At 38.5% G+C, this 18,834-nt stretch overlaps 1 protein-coding gene across 2 annotated transcripts in view; it reads right to left on the bottom strand.

Moving 5' to 3' along the window:
- Positions 1-15,564, bottom strand: part of CDH7 (cadherin 7) — a 105,858-nt gene extending 90,294 nt beyond the window's left edge. The window contains exon 1 of one of the 2 annotated variants that reach the window (XM_047086305.1): positions 15,355-15,564. In XM_047086305.1, coding sequence (XP_046942261.1) covers positions 15,355-15,564 — 210 coding nt within the window. The remainder of the gene's footprint in view (positions 1-15,354) is intronic. The other variant, XM_047086306.1, reaches the window with a different exon arrangement.
- Positions 15,565-18,834: the final 3,270 nt, after the last annotated feature.

Here is an 18,834-nt window from a genome sequence, read left to right on the forward strand (position 1 = left end):
TTTAGCATTCATTTCATCTAGAAACCTTGTGGTTTTTCATGGTTAAACTGCATACAACTTGCCCTAAAACTCACATGGCTTTCATTTGGATACAGTGAACTGAAATCATGATTTCTGTACATGAAAAAATTCTAGCTACAGAAGCATTTCTTCACCTTTATATTGTAGAACTGAATTTAAAAACGCCCTTCTCCCTCTGTAACAGATATCCTTTGGATCACTTATTTCAAAATCTCGTCTTTCACTTTTGTTTTAATTTATAAAAAAAAAGGAAAAATAACCTATGGCCTTGTTTTTCCTGTTTTTTTTTTTCTTTAATCATATTCTAGAACACCTGCCAGCCTGAACAGATTCTTTGCAATGGCAGTTCCTAGAAGCTGGTAGTATTTCCGAATATGAACACTCTCTATCCCACCTCTTGTGCCCTGGCAAAACTATCAGAATTGCAAAATATTTGGTTTCTATTTATCCAATGACGAGAAGGAAAAAAATACATGTTTATACAAATATTCAAATTACATCAAGACGTCCAATACCTTTTCTTCTCTCAAAATGTCAGAATTTTACTACTCCAAAAATGTTATGCAAGCAGTATTCTCAATACTTAAGCTGGAGATGTGTAAATGCTACCAGTTTTGGAACTAAAATGAGTTAGTTGAACTTAGTTTTTGCATTCAGAACTCAATGCAGTACTAGATGGGCACACCCTAGCAATTGGTTCCAGCCAAACTTCAGACCAAATAAAAATGAAGTGCGAACCCAAGGCATGGTCAAAAAAATAGCCGATTGGGGAAAAAAATAGATTAACAAGCAACCTCATTTACCTAATTCCATCAAACATCCCTCTTCTTCAGTAGAATTCTAACACCACTGGAATCTCTTGCCTCCTAAACTCTCAAAGATGTCATTAACTTTCTAGATTTGGAAAGAGTTTGAGAATAAAGCAATCCTGTGTGTGTGTGTGTGTGTGTGTGTGTGTGTGTGTGTGTGCGTGTACGCTCTAACCTTTCTGCTAATGTACGGTCTGAAAAGCTGTCTTATGTAATTTTAAATCTGATTTGATCCTGAATATATAATATTTAAAACAGCAACAAAATCCTGAAAGCATTTTTACGGTACATATCAAAGTATCACTTATCAATTACCAAAAAAAAAAAAAAAAAAAAAGAAAAAGCATAGGAATTGCAAATTCCGTTTCTACCCTAATATTTTATAACTATAACTGGTAATTTTTCTTCCCATCAGAAATAGCTTTCAAGTTTCATGCTTCATATATTTCAAAGCACTTTAATACAGGTCATCTGCTGGAGGTTTGGGGTCTATTTCGTGGCCCAGGGGGATTGTCTGTCCCTCTGTGATAGATAAAAGAATAAGGAAGGTGATTTAAATGACCTTTCTGTGGGTGGCTCAGTTGTGATGTCACAGTCTTGAAATCAAGCCCCATTGGGCTCTGCACCGGGCGTGGAGTCTACTTGGGATTCTCTGTCTCTCTCTCTCTCAAACAAACAAAAACATATATAAAGGACTTAGCTGTGGTCACAAAGTACAATAATGTGATGAATCCTGCTTGGGTTTCTCCCTGTTTTCTCCTTAGACCATAGTTTGTTTAAAATACATATTCCTTAAAAAGAAAACACCAAACTGAGAAAGTAGAGATTGAAAGTGGAGTGAAAATATTTTCACTATTATTAACAATAACAGATAACCCTTAATGTTTCCCGTGTTTCAAACATGAAGCACTTATATTTACCTTATTTAGTTCTAACAACTGTATTACAGGAGGCCTATTATTAATCCATTTACAGAGATGAAGCAGACAGAAACGGATTAATTTCCCAGTAAATGATGCTGCTGACATTCACACTCAGATCTTCCCGAGTTATGAGCCTGAAGTAGGATTTAACAATTAGGCTAACTGAGAACAAACTGAGGGTTGATGGGGGGTGGGAGGGAGGAGAGGGTGGGTGATGGGTATTGAGGAGGGCACCTTTTGGGATGAGCACTGGGTGTTGTATGGAAACCAATTTGACAATAAATTTCATATATTAAAAAAAAAAATTTAGGCTAAACTTCCTCTCTATGCCCTAGCCTAATTTATCAACTCATTACCACTCATTTTAGGTAGTCTACCCAAAGAAGACCACATAATGTGTAAAGAGCTGCATAGTGTCCAGTTCCCTTTGAGAAAACAAAACGAAAAGCAAACAAACAAACAACAATTTCTTTCCTACTCTTATAAAGCCCTTGCTTGTGGAGTCTAAACCCAGTTTCCTTTTATCCTCTACATATTTATCAGAAAACCAACTGGGGGCGCCTGGGTGGCTCAGTCGGTTGAATGACCTACTTCGGCTCAGGTCATGATCTCACGGGCCGTGAGTTCGAGCCCCACGTCGGGCTCTGTGCCCACAGCTCAGAGCCTGGAGCCCGCTTTGGAATCTGTGTCTCCCTCTCTCTCTGCTCCTCCCCCGCTCATGCTCTGTCTCTGTCTCAGAAATAAATATTAAAAAAAAGATTTAAAAGGGGCGCCTGGGTGGCTCAGTCGGTTGAGCGGCCGACTTCGGCTCAGGTCACGATCTCGCGGTCCGTGAGTTCGAGCCCCGCGTCGGGCTCTGGGCTGATGGCTCGGAGCCTGGAGCCTGTTTCAGATTCTGTGTCTCCCTCTCTCTCTGACCCTCCCCCGTTCATGCTCTGTCTCTCTCTGTCTCAAAAATAAATAAACGTTAAAAAAAATTTAAAAAAAAAGATTAAAAAAAAAAAAAGAAAACCAACTGAACTATTCCTTCTATCTTTTGCACTTAATCTCCAGACAGCTCCAAAATAATCTATCTCCTTCCCCTCACCTCTATTCTCTTTATGTATTTCTTGTTCCGGTTTCACGGCAGATTTTAAAGCAGGGCCAAGCCATCATAGGAATTATAGAGGTGTAACTCATAAGACCAAAGGAAAATGCAGAAACACCCGAAAGGAAGCGTATGAGAAAGCCCACATTGGCAGCCTGGGAGGAAGTTTTCAGAGTATGCTCTGGAAGAAGAGAAACTAGGCTCATTTAACACTTTTCTGAGGAAAACACAATTTGGAGAGATCAACTTTGGCATTCCTAGTTAATATTCAATTTTATTAGAGCTTCCTTTTGTATATTCACTATTTTATGATCATATACATTGAGTTTTAAACCCTGATTTTTCTGCATTGTTTTCTCTAAGAGACGATAATAATAATACTAGCAATAAGAATAATAAGTAATGCTGGGCGCCTGGGTGGCTCAGTCGGTTAATCTTCCGACTTTGGCTCAGGTCATGATCTCGTCGTATGTGAGTTTGAGCCCCACGTCAGGCTCTGCTCACAGGCTTCAGATTCTGGGTCTCCCTCTCTCTCTCTCTGCCCCTCCTCTGCTCACGCGCTCTTAAAAATAAACATTAAAAAATTAAAAAAGAAAAGTAATACAATCATGGCCTGTGTCGATGATGGAATTCATACCAATGGGAATAAAAATCTCAATTTTTCTTGTTTTGAACCTAATGGATCGGTTATGAATTACTGACGTTTAATCCTGGTTGTCAAATTTTGAGACACTGAGAAACAAGCACAGCTAAGTCTGACGAAAATTCTGGAAACAATGTCATAAAAGGAATGCTTGAGATAACGTTACTTAATCTTTTCAAGCATTATTTCAAATGGGAGGTGGGCTGGGAAATACCTGCCTTCAAACATTTCAATAGCCAGATGTAATTCAGGTTCCTAAAAATAAGTGTCGTCCGTATTATTGGTCCTAAAACTGTCCTCAACACAACCCCGGTGCCTCACGATTCCAGAAGCTTCCAGCACATTTAATAGCTGCCAGTCGCTTTTGGAGTGGACAAGACCCCTTTCTTCATGAAGCTCAGTCACTTCTGTAAATATATTCGCTCATTTTTATACTTTATTTTATGCTTTCATATTAACACTTTTTATGGTTTCAAAAGCCTTGTGAGATGAATATTTTGTTCCTATTTTAGAAGTGAATGAATCAAAAAAAATAAGCTATTTGCTCAAAGTCACCAGTCTCCAGGGGTGGGAGTCAGGACTCAAACCCAGTGCACACGACTGAAATGTGTGTTTCCACCACCATTCGTGCACCAACTAAAAGAGACCTGAAGCTACCTGATCTCCCTGATCAGCCATCAGAGAAACTGTATGAGAAATTTCTGAATTGGGACACCTGGGTGGCTCCGTTAAGCGTCCAACTTTGGCTCTGGTCATGACCTCATGTTTCGTGAGTTCAAGCCCCGCGTCGGGCTCTCTGTTGTCGGCGCGGAGCCTGCTTGGGATCCTGTCTCCCTCTGCCACTCCCCCAGCATTCTCTCCCTCTCTCCCAAAAATAAACAAACATTAAAAATAAATTCTAAATTCAGAGATTATAGTAAACGAGCCTGAAAGCCCCAGGCAGCTCTAATATGAAAAACAAGTAAAAATAAGGGTCTTTTCTTTTTGCTGAAAATATCTTATGTTTACATAATATTTGGATTTCCACATTAAAGATACACGTGATGTGTGTAAAAAAATGCGATAATGCATATTTCATAGCCAAAATTACACACAAGATTTTTTTTTTTTTTTTGCTAAATTCCAAGAGAGGTCATGGCTTGGAAAAACAGTAAAGAAGCTATTGCATAACTGGTGAAGCCTCTCGAGTAACTTAAAATCCTTCCTCCTTAAAGCTTCCATTTCTCCCACACATCCTTTTAGCTCTGGCTAGAAAACAAAAAATGGAGTACTGTATCAGACTGGACTCTGTCAGTGTGCCCAGAATTTATGGAAGACTCAAACTTAAACATAAGTCAGAAGCCACAGAGGGTGTGAAGAGAGTGGCACTCAACTACGTATATTACAAGATGTTAATAGTTTGAATATTAGTCTCTATGTTTTTCAGCATCAGTGCCACAGTGAAATCTTAATTGGATCGGAAACCGAACGCATCGCCTCCCTCTGACCCTTACTACGAGTCCTCATTCATTGGTATATACTTTCCATCATCAATTGTACTCACGTTTCCAACACACGATCTAATCAATGGGACAAACAGCCTTGTTTCGGATCATTACACCCCACAACTGCTCTTCCAAATGTACCGAACAGAGCTGTTATGCCACAGGTAAAAGTCTACTTGCAGATGTTATAAGGATCAAAGAGATAACTTAGCCTTTGCAACAAAGCTTGTGTTTTTAATTTCAGTGTCAAGCTTCATGATGCCATGCCATCATTCGATACCAATCTTTGTAAAAAAACGTCTCCGAGGTCGTGTATCTGCTGCACAACTCCAGTCACCTTATTTTCGACGTGGCTCTGGGTCTCTTTAGACTCCATGTGTGACTAGCAATCAGTCTTAACTGTTGATAGCTTCACTTCTCTTATATATAATTACACTGAATCCCAAAGACTATGGCTCACCAGTATCTGCTTCCCCTGAATAAGCAAAATTAGCTAGCGGCCTAAATTCAGCTCTGTTATGATTCAGTTGAGAAAATTATATAAACTGTGTCAAGGATAGAGTGGGTGTGAGATACAGAACTGAGTTTTTCCAATATGTTGTGAAAAAGGAAATGCTGACTTTTACTTCTTCTTCATTTCAAACCAAGTGCAGGATGTGTAATCTTTTACTCGCCACACACATTCTGCTCCAGTGTGGACCCTTAAATGACTCACAAATGAGCAAAATCTAATTTAAGTAGGGTTTGACTAATTTCACTAGTGATCATCACAAATCTTTCAAACCCACATCTGTTGAGAGCATTATGTATGTGTTGTCCAAATCTTGATTGTGTGTTTTCAGTTAAATACCTTAAAACATGTCAGCATTTTAACTAAGAAGATAAGTAAATATTCTAAGGGAAGCATTCTTATCAGATAATTGCACACTGTTTACACACAAAACTTGCCAGAATGATGTTAATCATTTTGGTTCTTGTAATTGCCATTCCGGTAACACAGCCCCATCTTGAGAAATTAGTCTGCATTTATCTTACAGAAGACGAGGATTCTAATTTAACAAGGAATGGAGATGGCCTCACCTTACTCTATTGCACTGCCCCACCCCACCCCTCAACCAAACACACATCTTTTGGGCTCTCTCTCTTTTGCTTGTGTGGTGACAGTTCTAAAGACAACTTCCAGGCTCTCGGCCTAAGAAGACCCAAGGCTGGCTGAGTCCAGCATGAGTATTTTCCCGGCCATTTCCTTTTCTCTAGATGTCACCGACTGAGGTATGTTCAGACCTTCCCTTCCAGTGAAATGTTAAGCCATGAGATGCAAAAGTAAGCTACGTTGATTTTGGAACCTATCTTGGTCCAGGCCAACCTAACAAATGCTCCACGAGCCCATACCATGGAATGGAATACTGTGCTGCAATGCAGGTAGGGCCAACTGGTTACAAACACTCCTTGATCTCTCTTTTACAACCCCTTCTGGGTTGGGCTAATGGTCACCCTGCTTGTTTGAAATGGTACTTTTATCAGTTAAAAACTCCTGAAGTGTATTATATCCAAAAATGAGAATTTTTGAAGGATGGCAGTTTTTTTTTAATAAAATGGAATAAAAGTCCTAAACATTTTCTTCCCAGACTCTCAATAGTTTGTTCTCTTTGCAACCCTTTTCTGAAGATTTCAGTTCTAGGGTTCATTTTTAATATTTCTGCATCCTGACTAAATACCACGTAATCTCTCCATTATTACCACTGCTTATCACTCCAACCATATTCACCTTCAAGATTTGTTAAATTTTAGTAAGTAGTATGATTTGAGAGCACTGTAAATGTATTTGTTCCTTCTTGAACACGTGCCGTTTGTAAAGGCAGAAGTTTCAAAAACATTTGTTAAAAGGGCTCAGCAGTAGCACAACTGAATCTGATACTTTGCAAGAAAACAAAATATTTTATAGACCTAAAATATCTTATTAACATTTTTCCAGAAATTTACTTCTGAGAATTGATATAAGCATCCATATTTGTTTTCTAACTCTTCTAAATTATAGCTCTAATGGTTGCTCCCTTTCTTGTTTTACTTCCAAATGTATCAATAATCTCATTTCTGATATAAGAATGGTTCCTTTCTAACGCTGAAGATTTAATCAGCATTCACCACGAAACAGAAATTTTATAGGCTCTTAAAAGAATCATTAGAAGAAACTGTCATTACTAAATCTTTTCAAACACTAAATATAATTCTCTTCACTGTTTAGATTTCAATTCTCCTGTGAATATATTAAAATGTAAGACATCTGATGGCACTCTCTTGAGCTACTTTTTCTACCTTAGCCAAACCTGAGTATCTATTATTTTCTCAAACGATATTTACAATTTACAATTATGAGGGTTAAGTATTTGTGGCATACCTTCCAATGTAAAACAGCTCTTTATTTTTTGTAAACAATGGGAGAGAAAGCTCTTGTAACTCTATGTCAGTAAACATCTTATTGGAATCCTGGACTTTAGAGATTATTGTTGCCTGGTTCAAAAGAAAAAAAATATCAATTTCCCTGAGACATACTAAATTGATGTGCTTTGGGAGAATAAGATCAATTTCTATGTAAAATCGTGGACATTACCTGATTGTATTACAGATTTAAATTCGACCCATGAAACGACGCCCTCATCCCTAAAAATGGACAATGAATGGACCGTCACCCAAGAAGCCCCTTCAAACCAGTGGTAGTATTTATTCTAATCCATAGTGACAGCTTAAATAATTTTATACCTCCTTTAAGATTTCAAAACTTTCACATGTATTTTCAGAAGAACCTAGAGACAGCACATTAACCAAGTGACCAAAGTCAACATCACCACTAATGAATCGTATCAACGTCCTCCTGACAAAAGGCACTGAGGAGTGAACAACATCCCCTCTGTGGCATCCTTGTCAATACATCACCTAAAATGTCTCCATTAGGAAGAAACATGAAACTAAGCCAGATCGGAAAATATGCTACCAAGGGGCTCCTGGGTAGCTCAGTTGGTTACGCGTCTGACTTCAGCTCAGGTCACGATCTCACAGTTTGTGGGCTCGAGCCTCACATCGGGCTCTGTGCTAGCTAACAGCTTGGAGCCTGGAGGCTGCTTCAGACTCTTTGTTTCCTTCTACGTCCCTTTCCCATTCTCTCTCTCTCTCAAAAATAAATAAACATTAAAAAAAAATTTTAAATATGCTACCAAATCACTGGTCAAGAATGACAATGAAAGACTGATGAACCATCCCAGACTGGAAAAGACCCAGATCACAAAATAAGTGTGAAATGTGATACTAGGTAGGCTCCTATCAGACAAAGTACAGTAAAACCTTGGTTTGCAAGCCTAATTGGTTCTGGAAACATGCTTGTAATCCACAGCATTTGTATGCAAAAGCAAATTTCAAGAACCATTGGCACAGTTGTGATCGTGTGATGTTCGGCATCATGCACTATTCATATTGCAAGACATCACTCATCTATCAAGTTAAAATTTGTTAGAAACGTTTGCTTGACTTGCAGAATACTCTCAAAACAAGCTACTCGCAATTCCAAACTTTTGCTTTACTTTATTGTAATAGTTGGAAATTTTTGACTACAATTTGTTGTAAATAGTAATATATCCATGTTAATTTCATGGTTTAAATATTAAGTATAGTCGTGTCCAATACTAACATTTGGAAAGGATGGGTTTGGGAAAAGTACTCTGCAACCTTTTGTAAGTCCGAAGTTATTTTAAAATAAAAATTCTAAAGTGTTTACCTATTTGATCTCCATTTTATATTTGTGAGGATAACATTTTATTATGTTTTAGAACAGTGCTCAAAAACAAGGAACTTGTAAGTATATAACCTAGGGTTTCTATTTATTGATGTTTCTACTGCATAAAGTTTCCCCCCAATATAATTTTAAAAGACTCTGTCCTACGTTAAAAGAAAGTATTTTTTTATTGCTTTGGTTTGAAGATTGTATAAAAGGATTATGAAATCACAGAGGTATGTCAGGTATCCTCATGCAAGCATTTGTTCACGGATGCATGAATTAGTTCCTCTGTTTTTCCCACCTCCACAGCTGTAGATTACCTGTAGAATTTACTGCTTCCCCATGCCATCTGGTTACCTTCTTGGCTTATCAACCAGACTAAATTTTATGAAGGAGAAGAGTGGGGTGTGTGTGTGTGTGTGTGTGTGTGTGTGTGTGCCCGCGTGTGTGTGTGCGCGCGCGTGTGTGTGTGTGTGTGTTTTAACTCTCCTACCTAACACAATACCTATCATAGAATAGGCCCTTGGTAAGCATTTGAAGAAGAGAAAGGAGAGAGAAAAAAGAAGAGAACGTTAAGACAGGCTTTACAGCATGCCAAAGTGAGTTTGGGGGAGATAATGTTAAGCATATTCATACAAACTACAATTTCGCTCTGGTGACCATAATCATTATGACAGATAATCAATACAAATCATGCAAAATGATCAGGATGAAATTTCTTCCAATACAGTTCTTATCCATATGCTTGAACCAGCAAAGGCTCAGTGACCGCCCTGCTATTTATCTAAATCTGTCAATTATCTTGGTGAGTTACGGAGACTGCTGCAATTTCTGTGACTCTATCAATAAGCCCTGCATATAGAGCTTGTCAAACAATTACAGTGCACTTAGTATAGAAAGTGCCTGATAACATCATTTTACGTTATCTCTTGTCGTTTGCACTTAAAAACACAGCTTCATACTACATAAAAACACAGTGGTATAGAATGAACATTAATTTTTGCTTCTCCCATCAATGGGCAACAAGTAAAATACGTACCAAAAAAAAAAAAAACACACACATTAAAAATGACAGCATTTTTAAGTGACTTTGACCAACACAGATACTCACAAAATTTAGAGCCTACACTACCTAGGTTGACTATTATTAGGCTGATAACTGTAAGTTCTCTCTCCTCCATCTAGAGCTGTGCAGCCTCCCCTGATAAAGCCTTTGGCAATCGTAACCTTCATTTCTAACCTAAGATAACTTTAAAGAGAAAACGAGCAATGTTAAACTAAATTAATGGTAGGATTTTTCATTTTAGTGGCAAAAACTGACATGTTTTATTTCCATCATAGTTTAAAGGAAATAAACAAAGACTCTGAATCATTGATCTTATGCGAAGAAAATGCATTTAATACTTACTAGTTATGCTGGAGTATAAAAGCTAAAAATAACTGTCAAAAGAGTATTTCTAAATATCTAAACGTATTTGTATCCCATAGAGCTGATCCAAGTCCAAATTCATTTTGAAGCCACAGGAGCCCTCCATTTCTATTAGCAAAGAAACAAAAAGATAAGAACAAGAGTCTTCTTAATTCACTCTGCTTATGAAGACAATACGAAAAGGGGGTTTTCCATACATACAGAGGGCAAACGAACTGTATTTTGCTGTCTTCTACGACCGGAGCCAACTTTAAGTCATCTATAGATTTGGAGGACACTTTTGCATTCTTGCTCTCCCAAATCTATAAAATAGAAATTTGACTATGATGAACATGCTCTTTCCTAAGGAATTAATATGTGTGATTATTTTCTTTTTGTGCATCTAATATAAATTCGCCCCATTAAGGAATCTAATGCAGAACTCAGTTTTTAAACACAACCTATTTTCAAGATGAATATTTCTTTTCTGGAACGCTGAACATAGCTTCCGTTATCAGGAGACAGAGAATCTCTTGGTAGGAGATATTGCTGAGGTGCAATCAAATGCACGGAAAATGCTCACCAACGCTTTCCAGCAAGCTTAAATTTAAAGCAGAGTGAATCCCACACTGCATTTCTTATATATTTGATTTCGACCAGGGTAACAGGTATAAATTCTGCCTGAATGAGGAGGGAAGAGAGGAGAGTAGCCTAAAAGGCAAGAGTGATGTTAACAGCTAGAGAGCCGACCGCGGAACAGGCACGAAGCACACATTTCAGGGAAAGTAACAGCCCAGAGCACAGCCATCAGCTAGCAGCCCATTATGGGCAGAAGAGATGAAAAACACTTAATACCTGGAACAGAGGCCGAGTGGTTCTGTAGACAAATTTTTTTGTGTCAGATGGTTAAGGGGACATTTAGTGAGAAATGCCAAGGCAAGGAAAAGACTAATCTAGAAAAGTGCATTGTGATGCAATGAGAAGGCTGGAAACTGCTACTTCCTGTGTACTTCAAACAGCCAGTTCAGGGTGACATTAAGTCACGGGGTGGGGGGGGAGGGGCGGGGGAGGACTCTCCACCTAATTCTCCCTGTAAAAGGACAAGAAAACAGTCATGACGGTAATTAAGAGCTACTCTTAGAGAAGGGCACACTATTAGTCTTTGAAACGGTACTCTGTACGGCATGGTGACTATAGTTAATGACACTCCACTGTATATCTGAAAATTCCTAAGGGGGGAAATCTTAAAAAGTTCCCATTACAAGAAAAAAATAAAATTGTAGCAATGTAAAGTGTAAGGTGACAGATTCTAACTAGATTTACTATAGTGAACATTTCATAATACATACAAATATTGAACCATTATGCTGTAAGCCTAAAACTAATATACCAATATAATACGTTATACATATATGTATGTATATGTACGTACACATGTATATATGCGTATATATTTACATACATACATGTTATATATCAATTACGCCTCAATAAAAAAGTCCTGCCACAGTAATGTCTAGTGATTCTTTCCTTAAGTCTATATATTTAGATCCATGAGTTTATCAATTTGTATCACAAGAATAAAGTGGGATGCTAACGGTAAATGTCAGATTCTAACACAGCCCAGAAGTATGTACCAAGGAGGTCTCTTGATGAGGGTTCTAGAAGCACTGCTGGTCCCCTTCCACAGACTGTTCTACTTTGGTCTTGACTTGTTATGTTACACAAACCCAGGAAACTGCCTAAAATAATAATAATAGCACCAGCCATCTTCTAACCACATTAGCCTCAATGTCCTAATGACCAAATTTCATTTAATACATCTTGTTGCCCACCATCCATAAATATGGTCTCCAAATTTGAAGGTCTAAAGAATTAGATACGATCTCTCTGACATGTGAATTCCCTGTGTTTAAAGAATCACCTGCTTACTAACCATATTTTTGCCATAGTCTACTCAGAAAGAAATATGAAGATGTGCTGTATTTCTAAGCACACCCTACACAGACCATTCTCCTAAATGACTGCAAAAAGTTTAAGTACTATTTAGTACATAAAATGATGTCTGCTTTCACTTGAAGGATAACAAATACAACCCTGGACACACAATAGATCATCTGGAATGCAGTTGTTTTTATAAACAGTATATGTAAAGTAGATAAATAGAATGTCTAGATTAAATTAATGTATGTTCCAAATATTTTGATCTCATTTATTCTCAGAAAGACACTTGGATTATAGGTATTATTAACCCCACTGTCTTTATTTTTTTAATGTTTATTATTTATTTTGAGAGAGAGAGACAGAGAAAGAGCATGAATGGGGAAACGGGGTTGAGAGAGAGAGAGAGAGAGAGAGAGAGCGCGCGCCAAGTATGGAGCCTGACGCAAGGCTCGATCACATGATCACAAGATCATGACCTGAGCTGAAATCAAGAATCAGATGCTGAAGCAAACTCAGCCCTTCATTATTCCCATTTTAGAGCTGATTTTAGTAATATTTAGTAAATTTTAATAATATTAGTAAAATTTAGTAATATTGGGCAATTTATCCAAAGTTCCACAATGAGTAGGAAGTCATAGAGTCCGCAATAAAACTGAAGTCGATCTGACACACACTGTATTTATCCATTATGTGATCAAACTAGACTATCACGTTCATCAAAGTCATTATTTATATTTTCCAAATTAAGTAGCTGGATTGTGTCAGGAAGGCGAAGAGTCTGACCATCCAATTACTACAGGTTAAATATGCATCCAGAAAAAGTAACGATTGCGTTCCTTCTTTCCTTTCCATGAACATCTGTCACTCCATTCTTCCACGTCTACATCTATAATTTTTCATTTTCTATGTCCTATGAAAACTTTTGGTCACACCCATTACCTTCCTCAAGTTAAAAAAAAAAAAGGAAAATCTATTTATTCCACATACCCCAAGTGATCGAAAATGTACCAAGGTCAAACTCATTGTTATAACTACTTATTCAGACCATCAAACCAAGGAGATTCATTCTGGCATCTCATACATACAATCCAAAAGTATTCAAAAGTTCTCTGCCACCTCCTCCTAAGCAAATGTAAATTGTTCCTTTGAAGCTTTTGATGCTTTGTCTATAAATTCCCTCTCCGTCTCAAATTATTTTACTGTCTTTTTTTCTGTATTTTTTTCAGTCATGGGTTGGTTGGTTTTTTAACCTATTTACCACCCTGGACATTCTTTTACTGTGAATGGCAATTCTGAACTCCCACTCCCATATAGCCTGCAAGAGATAAACACAAACTTGCTTCCTGTCACATAAAATCTACTAAACAATGGTCGCTGATTAATTGAAAGAGAAGCACAGATAACATTACCAAAGAATCCCACAATCTCTCTTAGAAAAATGACATCAGCATTGCCCAGTAGCTTTATGTGAATTAGGAATTTAACCTAGGGGCATGCATTTCCAGAATTCTAAATGGACTTACAGGGATTATTTCGATATACGCACTCTCAATTATGATGTGAAAACTTTAAAAGTTAAAATCAGAGCACTTTAAAAATTTTAAGTAATGTTGATTTCAAAATCTCAACCTCATTCAAGCAACTCCATTTAAAACTCAATTAATGGGAATATCTTCGTTGCCTTTAGAAAATTTTACATTCCCATAAAAGTGTGATTTCAGCTAATAACTACTGATTCTTTATGAATTAGTTGATTTTTATACACCTATCTACTGAAAACAAACTTTGATGAATCTGTTAAATATTCATTACAAATGAATGAAATTAAAAGCTAGATTCCTCGTCAATAACACCGCATAATGATTACTGCTCTCACTTCGTTTACGAGAATATGGGTAAGAGAGACTGAGACAGAGAGATTTAGTACATGCACAGTATATATGATGGTACCCTACTGGTTAAGGCAGAATGGCTCTGTGTACTTACATATTCTTTGTTAGGTCAGAAAAATGCTACAATTGGGCATATCCTACTCCACATCCCTGGAAGCCCTTAACTTGTTCATCCTTTTTGTTTATAATATAGTATCGGTATTTGTAAAACGTAGAGGCATTAAAAGAAAAATAACATAATGAAGATTACCTTGACTTATACAGATACTCATCAACAAAAACAGATGTTTCACTCTTATTTAAGGTATGTTCAAATGAAACAATGATCCGTGGAATAAACGGCAAAGGTTCTTCCTCAAGCACTCAAATTGAAAATTCTCTCAGATAAGTTCATCAGTGTGCTACGCTCCATTTTATCAAGAATAGACACAGAAAACTGGCAAAGTACAGAAATGTGGATGTATAGACATCTTGCCAGTGCGTTCTACTTAGAAACTCTTTACCAGTACCAAAACGAGAAATTCCAAATATCTTTACAAATATGAACGTTATCAAACTTGCAGTAGGCTAGAGACTGGCAACAGGATACAAGGATGATAGGGGGAAAGGCCATGCTCTCTCCAAAGTCCCCTCAGTTCAGAAAGCATTTGAATGCAAATCCCATGCCCAAGTATTCAAAGGGAAAGAATCTGTGGCGGGAGGGGAAACATCCCAATTTGGCTCCAACGACGACGTGGCCACCGAACCCATGTACCACAAGGTGCCCACCTCTGGTCTAATGTCGATTAGAAACTGACTTCTGTTCGCATTCATTTTTTAACCAAAAAGAAAATCTAAAAAACAAAACCACAGATCCACCAACACAAGACCACCACTAAGGAAAGGGGGGTCAGAACCGCTCATGACTGAGGGACAACAGACCCAATAATGTCACTTGGCAGTTTTTCAAATGCAAGCATCAGAAAAGGAAAGATACGCATAAAGTTAGTGTGTGCACCGTACCGACCCCCAAAAATGAAGCTAAAAAACAAATCGACTGGCTAGAAGCACCACCACTCTTCATTTATCAGCGAATATTCTTGTTCTAATTTTGGAAATAAAAGTTTTATCAGTGTGCCACAATCCTGGTAAACTAGACATCTGCGGACTCATCTGGATGCAGGACTAAAGCATCACTCCCTAAATTATGGCTTCACTGTACGGATACCAACCCAGGCTCTACTTTCAGAGGAACTAATGCCAAAAACTTCATGAACTATTTCACAGGAGCAACAAGTTTACGTGTTCCATCCCCAAAGCACAAAGAGCAGTTCTCCATCCAATCGCAGACATTCACAATAATCATTTGCGACTTTGAAAGGCCAAATGCCCTACCTTTCCTACATAGAGAGGGTCTGAACCCATGTATTCCTCCAGCACAAAGAACTGATTCCACACCCAGCTGCGCTTGGTCCGGGACCTCCCTGATTGGAAATAGGGCTTTGATCTGGACCTGGAGAGCTCTGCTTGACTCATCCCAGAGAAACACAGGAAAAGCGCTATTAGCTGCAGAAAATGGCAGAGCTCCACTTTGCCCAACTTCATCTTTTTTTTTTTCTTCCTTTTTCCTGTGTAAGAAAAAAACCTTGACAAGAGAAAAGGCACAGTTCCAGTTGGCTCAGTAGCTCTTGCCTCCGGCAGGGTGTCAGCTGGGAGTCCAGAGATAATAATTTGTAGAGTGTTCGATTGTAAGGGGTCACCACTGCTGAATAACCTTCGCCAAAGAATGGTGTAATAGGTACCTGGCAGAACAAAAGGAAGAGCCAGTGTCAGAAACCAGAATACATCGTAACTTTTAACTCTCATTTGCTAACTTACTGTTGATCTTCCCCCAGATACCGGGAGTTGGATAATCATTAAAATATGGATGATGAACTTCAAGACGTACAACGACTGGTGCCATGTTTCTAAACCACACCAAGGCTGCTCATGCAGGATTACCCGGTTTACTTAATACAAATGGAGCAACGTCGGTTAAAGAAATCATCTTAATGCCGGCCCTTATCACTATTTTTTTTTTCTTTTATGTTACAGTCAGTTTCATTCGCTGGTATTAGAATATGAAAGCCAAGCTGCTCAAAGCAGGGATTTAACCAAATGGGAAGGACATATGCTGGCTTAAATCTCTTCTGTGAAACTGTAAAGAGAAATAAAGAGGTATGAGGTGATTCAAAACCGGTTGATTGATTCTGAGTCACAGAACACCAGCTGTTTTGATGTGTTCTGATTTGATTGTGATCAGCTGAAAAGCTCAGTGGTTTCCATTTTCCACCCTTCAAACCTATTGTCACGTCGGCTGTGTGGCCTGGTACGTTATGCCATAGGATGGCCGTTATTTGCTACCCCACGAATATTTATCGAACATCCTAGAGCAGGGCTTGTGCACACAGTAGGGCCTTCTCGCCTAAATATTTACGGATTACGAAGAGATCATTAGAGGGGTCTGAAGACTCAGCTGTCTTTGTGAGCCCCGCTCACAGCAAGCGTGCACCCAGAAGGCGTCAGCAGCAGCATGGGAATAAAACAACTTTTCTGCTCAAGTCCACTTGTGTCGGATGCAGAATTCTTGACGATGCAAGAGATACAAGGTCAGTTACAAGAGAAACTTCCAAACATACCCCAAAACACAGAGGAATGAGGATTTATGGCAAAATGCTTAAATCACTATGCTGCACTTTGGTTTGTAAATTCATTCGACTACCTATAAATAAATCAATAGGATAATGAAGGTGAAGGCTAATATTTGCCTTTTTTCTTTTTTTTTGAGGGAGAGGAGGTAAAATACAGTTTTAGGAACATGAAGCCAAAAGATAGTTCCCAATCAAAGTAGAAAATACACTGTCTTTACCTTATAAGCCTTTCCATCTTTCTACCTGTCTCTCCTGTAACAAGAGTATCTGTAACTCATTAGATGATTTCTGACAGTAAAGCCTGCTTATGGAAAATGTCTTATCTTGTAGAAGAAAAATGAAACGTATTAAACGTATTAAATACGTTAAAATAGTCCACCCACCTGTAAAAACAGGTTGCACTTTGATCTCTGTTCTAATGAACACATTCGTGTCAAAAATATGTCTATCAACTTCTGAATTCCAGAGGGCACTGCAGAATAATCCAACATACAGCTGACATACGTGGACAACTACCAGAATAGGCCAATTATTATCGGAGCATATTCACCATAATCTGGGCAATGAACACCTTCTCCTAAAATCCAGATCGGTCATCTCAGCATCAAAAAGGAATCTGGTCCATTTAGATTTCACTCTGGAAGGGTTAGTTGTTGTAAGACTTAGAATTATAAACAAGAAGTAACGTGGGGTCGTATCTTTGTATTCCCATGTAGCCACCACACTCCCCCATCAGGCGGAAAGTTCACTGCCGGGAGGTCTGAGCTAACCCACCTGAGACACAGGTTATCTGTAGTTAAAGAAGGCACATAGGTGTTTCTTTCTTTGCTGGGAAACAAACTAGTATGGACTAGTCTACGATGAGCCAGGAACTCATACTGAGTGGCTTTTGTGGGAATGGCTGTCATCATGGGGAGGGCCAAGGTCATGTGGTTCCCTTCATGCCAGTGGCAAAAAACCATGTTCCGGGACGGAGGGGGATGGTTAGAGTGTGGTCACAGGACTGCCGAGCTTAGGAGACCTAAGGCCAAAGAATATTCCAGTTTCGCTGCTCTACTTCCTCAAGAGAGAATGTGTTTTCTCAGAAAAACCAGGAGATAAATACTTTGGTCCCGAAGACAATTTTTTTTAAGGTAACATAGTTAAGTTATATTATTAAGGCCACTTTATGGTTCAAGTGAACTTGAGAACACTGTTACACGGTGAAATGCATTCAACTTTTTAAAATTTTTTACTGTTTTATTTATTCTTCAGAGAGGGAGACAGAGAGACAGACAGACAGAGCATGAGTTGGGGAGGGGCAGAGAGAGAGGGAGACACAGAATCCGAAGCAGGCTCCAGGCCCTGAGCTGTCAGCACAGAGCCCGACACGGGGCTTGAACTCACAAGCCGTGAGATCACAACTTGAGCTGAAGTCGGATGCCCAACCGAATGAGCCACCCAGGCGCCCCTAAATACATCCAACTTCTAAGAACCTGAGTGGCAAATGGAATCCAGTATGTGGGGAGTTATTAAAATTATATACCCAGAAAAAGTGTGGGCACCTGCACCAGAGAAGGATTCGAATTCCGAGTCTGCCCTGTCTTAGCTATGCAGCCTTAGACACATTATTTCAATTCTAAGATGCGTTCCAGAGAGGAAGCTGTAAGCCTCTAACTTACAAAACAGATAACAACTGCATCTACTTCATAGGATTAAATAAGCAAATCATGAAAAACTAAGGATGATCCCTGATGCAACTAACAGCCTTAAAAAAAAAAAAAAAGCTGTTGGGGTTATTATCTATTATTGTGATGATATTTTTTAGTTTGATACTGGTTATGTTAAAGTTAGTTTGTGAAGTAATGTTAGTTTTCATGTCAATGTTCTTTATAGGAAGATGTTTTAGACAACTCTTACACTGAATGAAAACACTCTCGATAGGTCCAGTCACCGCCAGAGAACCATATGGATCATGAACCCAAAAATCTAGATGAATATGGACAATGGCACCAAAATACTTTTTAAAAAAGAATGCAGTACGTTCTTTCCTAAAGGCATGTCCTCTGTGATTTTTATACGTCAAAGACTGGTATCAGAATTGGAGAGATTTGAGCTCACTCAAAATGTTCACTAATAAGAAAAAGAAATATAATCTGGACCAGGAACAGGATCACTGGGGTCTTTGCCCTAAAACCTCCACCAT

Source organism: Lynx rufus, unplaced genomic scaffold (genome assembly GCF_022079265.1).
Source record: "Lynx rufus isolate CCGP_SWC_20201006 ecotype Redwood Valley unplaced genomic scaffold, mLynRuf1.p SCAF_20, whole genome shotgun sequence".
Classification (NCBI taxonomy): domain Eukaryota; kingdom Metazoa; phylum Chordata; class Mammalia; order Carnivora; family Felidae; genus Lynx; species Lynx rufus.